Source organism: Schistocerca nitens, chromosome 4 (genome assembly GCF_023898315.1).
Source record: "Schistocerca nitens isolate TAMUIC-IGC-003100 chromosome 4, iqSchNite1.1, whole genome shotgun sequence".
In the NCBI taxonomy this organism is placed as follows: domain Eukaryota; kingdom Metazoa; phylum Arthropoda; class Insecta; order Orthoptera; family Acrididae; genus Schistocerca; species Schistocerca nitens.
In genome coordinates, this window is record NC_064617.1 from 471,289,568 (window position 1) to 471,302,395 (window position 12,828).

At 40.7% G+C, this 12,828-nt stretch overlaps 1 protein-coding gene across 1 annotated transcript in view; it reads right to left on the bottom strand.

The window, feature by feature from the left end:
• Window positions 1–12,828, bottom strand: part of LOC126252031 (cholinesterase-like) — a 72,042-nt gene that overhangs the window by 36,784 nt on the left and 22,430 nt on the right. The window contains 2 exon segments of the mRNA XM_049952817.1: window positions 1,785–1,966; window positions 2,218–2,368. Coding sequence (XP_049808774.1) covers window positions 1,785–1,966; window positions 2,218–2,368 — 333 coding nt within the window.

The following is a 12,828-nucleotide window of genomic DNA, read 5'->3' on the forward strand; positions in this document are numbered from 1 at the left end:
GTAATATTTTAATTTTTATTCTGTTTACTAAATAACTAATGGTCGTTATATGTCTGTATTTAACGATGTGACATGCGGTACGTATTTTACAAGCTTGAAAATGATTACACAGGTGAAACTGCCCAGTAGTGAAAAATACAAAGTATGGGATATTCTAATACAGGTTACAACAACCAGTCAGGCAGGTTACTGTCATTAAAAAATTCTATTTCTGATGTGAACCCACTTGTAACTAAAATATTTGCATTTCTGCTTATCTATAGGGTGTGTGAAAAAATGTATACACACTTTCAACTGTCATAGAAACTTTATTTGTCTTTCTACAAGGTTCTGTTCCTGGGAGAAAGTAATTTTATATGTCTCCAACAGTTGATAGCAGTTAGTGGCAGGGAAGGAACTTCAACATGGCGAATGTACATTTTAGCTTTGAAGTGCAGAAGCAAGTGATTAAGTGGCATTGGAAGTTCGAGAATGTTGCTGCATTTCAAAGGCAGTGGAGAAGTCAGTATGGTACAGAATCACTTTCGAGGTTAACAATTACACGTCTAAGCCATAAATTCGATGTTCGTGGAACAATGTATGATACGCATAAAGGTCATCAGCTCAAAAATCTTCAATACAAGGGGCACGTGAGAGTAATGCAAGTGTTTTTAGTATGTTACGTATCCTGAAGAGAGGCGTGTCTAGTGTGTACATCCTAAGGCAGGTGCAATGTCTAAGTCAAGATGATTCAGATCGAAGGTTATAATGTTGTGAATGGATTCAGGCGATGGTGACACGTGAACTGGGATTTATGGGTAATGTGAATTGGTTGGATGAAGCCTAATTGAAAAGCTATTAATAGGCACAATTTCAGGTACTGGGCTAAATATAATACATTACAGTTGAAAAGTTTATGAATGTGCTTGGTCTAAATATATCATGCGATTTGTCTGCAAGGGGATTCACTGGGCCTTCCCGCTTTGAAAAATGCTTCTTGATTCCATATTCCCCGCCATTCATGCATTATACAGTAATGACAAGTTTTATTACCAACAGGATGGCGCCCTGCCGCACTATCATAGGTTTGCACGAGCCAGGCCAGTGGATAGGAGGCAGGGGAAAAATCGAGTTTTTCCACGCTCTTCAGACCTCATACCATTCGATTTCTTTTTATGAAGCACAGTAAAAGACGAGGTGTACACTCAGAGGTGTATTGACGCTGAAGGCCATCATTTTGAAAGTTAATCAGGAAGAACGTACATTTACTTTTTAAATTTGACTTTAATTTTTCTATTTCCAGAAATTAAACCATGTACAACTGAAACCAAATTTTCTATGACTGTTCAAAGTAAGTGTAAGTTTTTAACGCAACCTGTATATTTCGTTAAATATTTATTATTTAGTAATACGTTCACTTTTCAATTTTTTAACGTACCCTGTATATTTCGTTAAATATTTATTATCTAGTAATACGTTCACTTTTCAATTTTTTTCAGTATCTTTGTCATTATTATTCGAAATTCTCATTCATTTACGCCAAATAATTTTCTTCAATGGGAATGATTTTTTCTTAGGTTATAATGACGTAACTCCTTTTCATCATACGTAAGAATATGTAATAACTTTGCCAGTAACATATTATTCCTATTTCTGAATAGTGTAAGTATCTGGAGCAAGCTGTCATATTTGTAGCCTAATGCTCTACAGCAAAGGAAAGATATCCTTTTAAAAATGAACAATAATGACTCTTTTTAAAATGATGGGATTGTTTATGAACTAATCGAAACAAAAGATTTACTCACATGCACGAGAGGGGCAGGATTGTCTGCAGAGATAGTATCGTTGCCGAAATAGAATTCTCGTAGTTTGAGAGCTGCTTCCTGTTGCATTTCCACAGTTGAAAGATGTAAACATGGCCCAACAGATTCAGAAAACATGTTATTTAGAGTGTTGATTTTCTCTGTCTGGTACAGTATTCCAGAACCTGTGCAGAGGAACCCCAATTAAACGCCTGTTGTAGGTAACAGGTACAATACTCCATTATTTTATCTACCTGAGAACACAACGAGGTATGTGTATACATTTGATAGAATTAGAATGCAGACTCCAAGTGAGTGATCAGCAACTCAACATATTTCGTCTAAAAGTCTGTATGACTTAGAGTCACTTCTGAAAATACTTCGTTCTATTGCCTTGTAACGAACGCTCTGAACTATGCAGCAGACATTTACGTACCTCCTTCACCGGACGTTACTCCTGTCATTATAGGCACTTGGAGAAAACGGCCATCTATCAGTGCTTGAATGGGAGATTCTGAGATGAAAGCACCTTCCAGCTGTGGCTCTATATGTGGTGACCACAGAGCGTAGGAGAACAGAAGTTTATCCTGAAACCGAAGATAGTTGTTAGTTCCTAGCAGAGGCTCGTCTGTTGCTGTAAACAGAAGCAAACTCAGTTGTTGTTATCATTTAATTTTTGTGTTGACTTTCTGTAAGAAAAAAAGGAAAAGAGAGAGAGAGGTGTAACAAGAGGGAAAAGTATGTATTGCATTTTCTTAATAGATTGGGACTAAGCTTCAAACAATGAATATGTGTTTAGCTATAACGAAGTAAACAAGCAAGATACGACAGTGGATTGAATTAATCTGCCATCGTAATGGCGGTTTGTCACGTTTTGTATAATAATATTGACATCTGTGGTACGAGTTTATTGACTGATTTCAGACACCCAGAATATAGTGGTGTCGATCACCACGCAACGTGTTGGTTCCTTTGTTATAACATTCTGGTCTTACAATAAATGACTTTCGGTCTTCCTGTAACATTGTCTTTCAGTCACAATATCAATAGTAAAGTTTGTTTTTCGATTATCATGCCTGTGTGTCGCAGGACGACAGTATGAAACCCAATCGTTGTTTCTCCGTTGGCACTATGAAAAGAAACGTGTTTTGTGTATTATGAGATTCAGCTTTGCAATTTAAATCGGAACTACAACAGATAAAATGAGACACCTAGCCAAATAACCAATACATATACCCATTTTCCCTAGAAATGATATAATAAGCAATGGACACATTTAGAAATAGAGAAGCTACGTTCCTGAGCGACATTCACCCTGAACATTTGAAGCACAGTGATTCAGCAACCAAGAATCGGCTTGCTTCTTTCTTCGACGAAATTTTATATTCAGTCGACGTGCCCATTTTTATGAAATCTAAAATTATCGATACCTTTAAAACAGATAATTAAAAAAACAGTTAAATTTTGTATATCTTCAAACCCACAGCCGTATTAAGTGAAACTTAAGAGCTACTAGAAAGACCGATTATCAAAACGATAGCGCCCGCAAATGGTTGTTTCATGTTAGTTCCACTGCTGACTTTTGATGTGGTCTAGACTGCAGAGATGAGGCACTCAGCTTGAGTATGACCCTCGAAAATAGATTAGATAGGAAAACAAAAAAAAAACCATTGTATTCGACGATCTATTGTCTACTTATGGTACCGTTTGGAAGTGAGATCTTTACCTGAAATTTAGCACCATACCATATAGAAAGATGTTTATCCCGATAGATAAATAAATAAATATATTTAGTGGCACTTTTTTTTTCAAATTCGTAGAGAATATGTCGTAACAGATTACATATGCAACAATGGCTTGCCATAAGAATCAGTGCTTTGTCCAGTTCTCCTTATCTTGTACACACATGACGTTCCAGCAACAGTACATCGGAAATTCATCTACGCTATAGACATTAATCTAGAATTGCAAAGAGAAGATTTCATTGAGACGAAGGACGCACTGTCCTAAGGCCTTTAGAGGATGGATGGTTATATTATAAGATTGTGCCTGTAACCTACCCCTCTAAAGACATAACTAGCTACGTCCCGCCTCAGTAATGGAAAGAGAAAGAACCAGCCTATGGTCAAGTTCAGAAGTAACACATAATCCCACTTCCAAGTATCTGAGTATAACCTTAGACAGATACTTAATGTAGAGGTATCATCTTCAGGAAAGGGACGAAAAACATTAAAGTCATAACAGCTTACTGGTAATATTGGATGGAACTTCATGGGCAGCAGTTTCAGCACGCTTCAGAATTTGTGTTTTCGCCCTCGCCATCTCAATAATGCTCTGTCGTATGGCTGAATAACTCCCACAATGAGTAGATTTCTGGCCTACTATGGTACATCATGAGACTCATTTTCGGTATGTTCGTCTCCATTCCTGTTCAGCGGCTACCCACAGTGAGTAAAATTCAGCCTCCCCGCATCAAATGGCAAAACGCCCGTGACAGATTGATGTGTAGAAAACTGAAAAGCTGCCCAATTCCCATCCACCAAGAAACAGACGTAATTGCTGCAGTACGACATACATTTCATAGGTCTGCCTGCAAGTCAGCCCAAAGATTGCCGGTTCCCTTACCCCTCACGAAGCAAGGAGACAAGAACTGTCTCAATCACATCCTCGCAGCCTTATTAATACCAGTGCAAAACTGGCTAACTTCAACATCCATCGGTCCACCTTGCACACCAATAACTGACAACTGTGCACTGTACTTACAATGAATTTTTTTTTTCGAGCCACTCTACGTAAAGTAGCATCAATTTGACACTTGAGTTGAAACGAAGTGGAAGAGTATGGAAATGTTTGCACCTTCTTAAATATTACGTGCTATGATTTCATGAGCTGTTTAAGCACTATTGTTTGTGCTGTTTCAATTCGTATTTGCGCTGAGTACAAGTTAACCGAAGCAACTGATTAAGAAATATATGGAAATTGGTTTAGTAACGTGGGTAAACTGTTGTGATCGACATTGGTGCAAAATAAAACTTTGCTACAGAAATGTTGTTTTTCATAGAATTCCAACAGATTTATCTTCCTGGCCTACATAGTAATTCAACGTAGATGTAGTTAATTCAGTTGTAATTACCACATTCTTAAGGCCAGAGAGAAAACATTTTTACATTTTATGGACAATCAGAATATTTGCTTTAATTCCCTTCAGCATTGTTATGTTTCATTCCTGAAACTCTCTTGTTGAACGATCAAATTGATTACATATTTGATTGTTAATTAGCAAGCACAAGGCATGTATAGTATGAAGATTACGTTGAATATGGTAAGGTACAAGTTTCGTCATGTTTCATTTGAACTTATTTCGGACTCTGCGCTAATTTTCACTTCTGCTTAGCTTATTACTCGATGTGTTACCCTTTTGCATGTAGGTGAAGCTACATCCGTACGAAAAGGTTTATCTCTCTGTTAGTTTACTGTCATTTTCTAGCTTTCGCCATTGTCTTATCACAAGCGAAGAAGTGGTCAGAAAATGAAGTCATTTGTGAAGTAGGTGATTAAATTTCTTTTTAATGAGAATGAAAATCATTGAAGAGCAAAACTGTATTTAAAGTATAAATGCAAGTATTACAGATTACAATGACTTGTTTAGGCCAAAGTTCAACGAAAGACTAATGTGTGACGCAAAACGGGTAAATCTTTTGAAGGTGATGGAGATTTATTCTAAGGCACAAGATTGACTCTCTGTCCTTGGATGAGGCCTACTTTTAGTGAAAGAGGCGCCCAGTTGACGATTCATCCTTCTGTGAATGCTTGCCTGGTCATCGCCCTCCGAAAACACATTACGGTACGCGCTTCGGTCTGCATATGACACCAGCGAAACAGACCAAGAAAGTAACGGTCAAATGTAAGAAGGATCCGTAACCGCTGATCAGCCACTCTAAGTATGCAATCACTGTTAAACATACCTCTCACAATACTGATAGGCGATCCTGTAATGGTTAAAATATGAAAGGACAGAGATGGACCTGCCACATTTCAGTCTCAAGGCCTACAATGGCGAAACTATTTCTGTTCTTGGAACATGCACTTTGCAAGTAAAATATAGAGGCATGAGTACATCAGTCTCATTCATAGTACTTCAGTCATGTTCTAGTCCCAATATTTTTGACATGGATGTTTTTGACATATTTGGTTTACATGTTCAGAAAAATGTACAGTTTACTGACACGCAACTTCCCATGCCAATATTCGTGAGTTGTGTAAAAAGTGTGTACATTTGTTCGACGACACTCTGGGATATGCGAAGAATTTTCACACACACACACACACACACACACACACACACATTACAATCACGGACAACGCAAAACGTAAGTTTTATCGGTCACGTCTGGTACCAAATGCCATTTGCGATGAAGTTGTTTGTGAACTCAACAGAGTAGAACAAACAGGAGTCTTGAAACCCGTTTCAGCAAGTCAATAAGCATCTTCCTTGCGATCAAAAGAAAGGCGAACATGAACGTCAGACTTTGTGCCGAATTTGAAGCTATAGTTAACGCTGAAACAGTGATTGATTCCTTCCTGCTTCCACGTGTTTTAGAGCTTATGGATCACCTAGCAAACGGACGATTTTTTTTTTCAAAAATTGTTTTAGTCGATGCTTCACCTGGGTGAGAAACAAAACAAAAACGTTATGGTGGTTAACACTGACGTCGACGTTGTATCAGTATCAGCGCCTTTCCTTGGCAGTGCCTCTGCTCCTGCGTTATTTCAACACTTTCTTGAACAGGTGACGTCGAATGTTCCAGTTGAAATTATGTAGATAACGTCATTTCAACTAGACAAACACCGGGACAGCATTTCAAAAATATGGAGTCTCTTTTTAAAGCTTTGACTCAGGTAGGACTAAAGTGTAATTTACAGAAATGTTCATTTTTCAACACCGAAATCGAATATTGGGGATTGGTCATTGAGCACACTACGCTTGTTCCGTGGCCAAGCATCTAGAAGTCATACGGAGATTATCTTATCCTAGTAATGCACGAGAACTCCAAGCAGTTCTTGGCTAACTGAATTCTACATTAAATTCATTCCGGACGCAGCACAAACAGTCACTTCTATGTTTCGCCTCTGGCGTAAAACTGTTCCTTTTAAATGGATTGGAGATTGCGAAAAATGTTTTCAGAAATTTCTTCTTTGCTTAGTCACCCATGTCATACTCGTATGTATTTCGAACAGCTAAAACCAGTAGTGTTTGCAACTGACGCATCACCACATGGGCAGTTTTATCTTACAAGGCCCTGCAGCATTCGTGTCTAAGATGTTGAACAAGATCAAAGTCATGGAAGCTTAGCCATAATTTACGGTGTCAGGAAATTTCATCAGAAGTTTTTTTCTTGTGTCTGATTATAAGTCGTTGACTTCTCATCTTCGACCGGCGAAAGGTGTACAAGATTGTGCAGCACGGAAGTTGCAACGTTGGTCATTACTTCATTATATATACCAACATGAACTTCTTCATCGTCCTACAGCATAGCATACGAAATGAGATGCTCTGTCTCCCTTGCCTATGGGAAACTACATCTACATCTGCATTTATACTCCGCAAGCCACCCAACGGTGTGTGGCGGAGGGCACTTTACGTGCCACTGTCATTACCTCCCTTTTCTGTTCCAGTCGCGTATGGTTCGCGGGAAGAACGACTGTCTGAAAGCCTCCGTGCGCGCTCGAATCTCTCTAATTTTACATTCGTGATCTCCTCGGGAGGTATAAGTAGGTGGAAGCAATATATTCGATACCTCATCCAGAAACGCACCCTCTCGAAACCTGGTGAGCAAGCTACACCGCGATGCAGAGCGCCTCTCTTGCAGAGTCTGCCACTTGAGTTTGCTAAACATCTCCGTAACGCTATCACGGTTACCAAATAACCCTGTGACGAAACGCGCCGCTCTTCTTTGGATCGTCTCTATCTCCTCCGTCAAACCGATCTGGTACGGATCCCACACTGATGAGCAATACTCAAGTATAGGTCGAACGAGTATTTTGTAAGCCACCTCCTTTGTTGATGGACTACATTTTCTAAGGACTCTCCCAATGAATCTCAACCTGGTACCCGGCTTACCAACAATTAATTTTATATGATCATTCCACTTCAAATCGTTCCGCACGCATACTCGCAGATATTTTACAGAAGTAACTGCTACCAGTGTTTGTTCCGCTATCATATAATCATGCAATAAAGGATCCTTCTTTCTATGTATTCGCAATACATTTGTCTATGTTAAGGGTCAGTTGCCACTCCCTGCACCAAGTGCCTATCCGCTGCAGATCTTCCCGCATTTCGCTACAATTTTCTAATGCTGCAACTTCTCTGTATACTACAGCATCATCCGCGAAAAGCCGCATGGAACTTCCGACACAATCTACTATGTCATTTATATATATTGTGAAAAGCAATGGTCCCATAACACTCCCCTGCGGCTCGCCAGAGGTTACTTTAACGTCTGTAGACGTCTCTCCATTGATAACAACATGCTGTGTTCTGGATGATAAAAACTCTTCAATCCGGCCACACAGCTAGTGTGATAAACTGTAGACTCTTACTTTGTTTATAAGGCGACAGTGCGGAACTGTGTCGAACGCCTTCCGGAAGTCAAGGAAAATAGCATCTACCTGGGAGCCTGTATCTAATATTTTCTGGGTCTCATGAACAAATAAAGCGAGGTGGATCTCACACGATCGCTGTTTCCGGAATCCATGTTGATTCCTACAGAGTAGATTCTGGGTTTCCAAAAAGGACACGATACTCGAGCAAAAAACATGTTCTAAAATTCTAGATTTCGATGGTTCAGAATTTATTCTTGTCAGATCACAAAGGTTACTGGTCAAGATGGAATAGTACGATTGTTCAAATGGCCTCATAATTCGAAATCAGTCTCAGAAGCATTAGTGCACAATGCAACAGTTTGATTAGATTAGATTTACTTTCATTCCAATTGATCCGTAGTGAGGAGGTCGTCCAGGATTTAGAACTTGTCAGAAAAACAACAATACATGACAAATATTTACAACTCAAACAAATAAGCTAATGTACCATTCCATAGGTCCCAGTCTTTCTATTGAGAATGGTGTAATTTTATTGCATTCTCCCAAAGAACGAATGACTGACTCCTGCTTCTGAAATCTTTGCAACAACATGTGCTGAAACTGTCACTTAGAGGACATTGGGGGATCGTCAGAACTATACAGCTAGTGTGCTAGCACTCTACGCAGCTCGGACTGGATAAACAAATAGAAGATATGACAGCTTGTTGCTGCCGCACTAGGGTGAACAATCAGGCAGCGCCACGGCAGGAAATTTTCAACTAACGTCGACCTGACGGTCTTGGCAACGTATTCATATTGATTTTGCTGATCCTTTCTGGAACACAAGATAACTCATTATCGTTGATGCACACAGAAAATATCCTTTTGTCATTCCAATGCATTCGATTACTGCTAGCATTATGAAAGTACTCGCTACTGACTTTTGCTTAGAGGGTTAGCCACAAACAATTGTTTCGGATAATGGCCCACAGTTTTCTTCGCTGGAATTTCAACACTTCTTACAACAAAATGGAAGCCAACGTATCCGAATGCACCATTCTCTCCTCAGTTTAACTGTGAATCGGAACGTGTCGTTCATATTTTCAACGCTAAGGCGCCCAAACCTTGTGCTTCGCACTAGAAGGAAAACGGCTTTTCTCGTTTCTGAGCACCTACCACACTACGCCTGCTCACGACAGTTTACCAGCACTCTTACATGGTCGTCGCCACTGAACTCTTCTGCAGCTCTTTCACCGTCGCCACTCTGTTTCCGACGCTCACTTCACAACAAAGTTTTGCAAGAAGGCAAAAGTTTTGTACATGTCTACAGCAATTCTCATAATAGGGAGTCCAGTGTTGTCATTAAAGACATCTGTCGTGCACATTCGTGACACCAAAACCAACTTTGTTGCCATGGTTATATGGATCCTGCCACAGCCGCCGCGACCATCGCCAATCGCTACGACGTCAGTCACGGACATCGTGTCTGTATCAGCCGTGCACCCTCTTGCGTTCTCAGCAGCGCCAATGTTGCACCCACATGTGCTGTTGAATGGACGTCCTACCTCCGGTTGCTTGGCAGATGTTCCCGGCGTTTCATAAGACGAATATCGAGGTGTGGATTGGTTGGCGCCATCTGCCATAGTTCACAACCAACCCCATAGGCAGCACTAAGGGCACAGAACTCTCTCTCGTCATCGCCCGCATCCACAATGTGCAACGACGGTACGCAGTTTGAGGTGTGCGTGGAATGCGGTATCAACGACATCTTCGTGACCCCAGATTGGCGCGCCGCGCTTTCTCATAACTACGTGGAAGATGGCACCCGCCAACTTTCTGCCAGTGCGCCGCTGGGAGAGTTCGCTCTCCCATCTGTTACTGTCTCCGATGGGTAGGTTGGTGGGCAGGGGGAGGAGGGGGGGGAGGGAGGGCACACATACACGCCACCAGCAGAAGGACACCGAAGGGACATGACCTCAGTTCTAGCGACTCTGATTGGGCGGCGCCTTTTTTTTAAGCAGCGGCGCTCAGAACTTTGCCCCAGAGCTTCCGTGAACATACAGCCTTTTCAACGTCTGCACGGAAGGTTGCAGTGAGGAAATTATATCGAAGAAGCACAATAATACATAACATTACTGAGTGTGAAGAGTTAACTAAAGATATAACCGTTCAAGACTATTTGTTTCTCTCAAGAACATTACTCTCCTCGTATATAGCTCATCCCCAACTTAAGAACCTAGAAATATACAAAGTCAGGTATATCTCATTTATTAAGTCAATATACAGAACTGCAAACAAATTTATTAATGTGTTACCTTTTTGTAAATTTCAGATTGTCCTTTATTAGTCTTCCGAACTGCCAATACATCAGTATGTCTCGGTATAGTGTAACATTAAAGGTCAAATGTTGAATATTTAACTACCTTATTATTACTACAAAAATTAAGTCCTTTATTGTAACGTGAGAGTGATCATTGTTGGTAGCCCCTCACAATGTGAAGAGAAAGATTCAGAATAGTGACTATCTAAATGATAAAAGACACGAAAAGACATTTAAATTGCGAAAGACCATTTAATTAACCTTTGTCAGGGAAACACACCTGCCCATAAAAGAGCTGAATTAATGGGAAAAAATGGATTTGAATTACAAATGTTTGGAACATTCATCACATCCAGCAACCACAGATGGATAGTGATAAGACGTACGCCTCGTTCTTGAGAGGAAAGCAGTTCAAATCTCAGTCAGGCCATGAAGATTTAGTTTTTCGTGATTTCATTAAATCACTTCATGTAAATGCCGAGAAGGAAACTGCGCTTGCAATTAGAACCTAATGACCTCATAATCAAATGGTTCATATGGCTCTGAGCACTATGGGACTTAACATCTGAGGTCATCAGTCCCCTAGAACTTAGAACTACACTACTCGCCATTAAAATTGCTACACCAAGAAGAAATGCAGGTGATAAACGGGTATTCATTGGATAAATATACAGGGTGATTCAAAAAGAATACCACAACTTTAGGAATTTAAAACTCTGCAACGACAAAAGGCAGAGCTAAGCACTATCTGTCGGCGAAGTAAGGGAGCTATAAAGTTTCATTTAGTTGTACATTTGTTCGCTTGAGGCGCTGTTGACTAGGCGTCAGCGTCAGTTGATGCTAAGATGGCGACCGCTCAACAGAAAGCTTTTTGTGTTATTGAGTACGGCAGAAGTGAATCGACGACAGTTGTTCAGCGTGCATTTCGAACGAAGTATGGTGTTAAACCTCCTGATAGGTGGTGTATTAAACGTTGGTATAAACAGTTTACAGAGAATGGGTATTTGTGCAAAGGGAAAAGTTCTGGACGGCCGAGAACTAGTGATGAAAATGTAGCACGCATCCAGCAAGCATTTGTTCGCAACCCAGGAAATTCGACTCGCAGAGCTAGCAGAGAGCTGCAAATTCCACAATCAACTGTATGGAGAGTCCTACGAAAAAGGTTAGTTATGAAACCTGACCGTCAACTACCCGAGGCGATGGATCGGCCGCCAGGCAGCCCGTGACAGAGCACTTCATCACTGGCCTCCAAGAAGCCCTGATCTTACCCCCTGCGATTTTTTCTTATGGGGGTATGTTAAGGATATGGTGTTTCGGCCACCTCTCCCAGCCACCATTGATGATTTGAAACGAGAAATAACAGCAGCTATCCAAACTGTTACGCCTGATATGCTACAGAGAGTGTGGAACGAGTTGGAGTATCGGGTTGATATTGCTCGTGTGTCTGGAGGGGGCCATATTGAACACCTCTGAACTTGTTTTTGAGTGAAAAAAAACCTTTTTAAATACTCTTTGTAATGATGTATAACAGAAGGTTATATTATGTTTCTTTCATTAAATACACATTTTTAAAGTTGTGGTATTCTTTTTGAATCACCCTGTATTATACTAGAACTGACATGTGATTACATTTTCACGCAATTTGGGTGCATAGATCCTGCGAAATCAGTACCCAGAACAACCACCTCTGGCCGTAATACTGGCCTTGATACGCCTGGGCATTGAGTCAAACAGAGCTTGGATGGCGTCTACAGGTACAGCTGCCCATGCAGTTTCAACACGATACCACAGTTCATCAAGAGTAGTGACTGGCGTATTGTGACGAGCCATTTGCTCGGCCACTATTGACCAGACGTTTTCAATTGGTGAGAGATCTGGAGAATGCGCTGGCCAGGGCAGCAATCGAACATTTTCTGTATCCAGAAAGGCCCGTACAGGACCTGCAACATGCGGTCGTGCATTATCCTGCTGAAATGTAGGGTTTCGCAGGGATCGAATGAAGGATACAGCGACGGGTCATAACACATCTGAAATGTAACGTCCACTGTTCAAAGTGCCGTCAATGCGAATACACACTTCCAATGTGCGTTCACCGCTATGACGCCAAACACGGATGCGACCATCATGATGCTGTAAACAGAA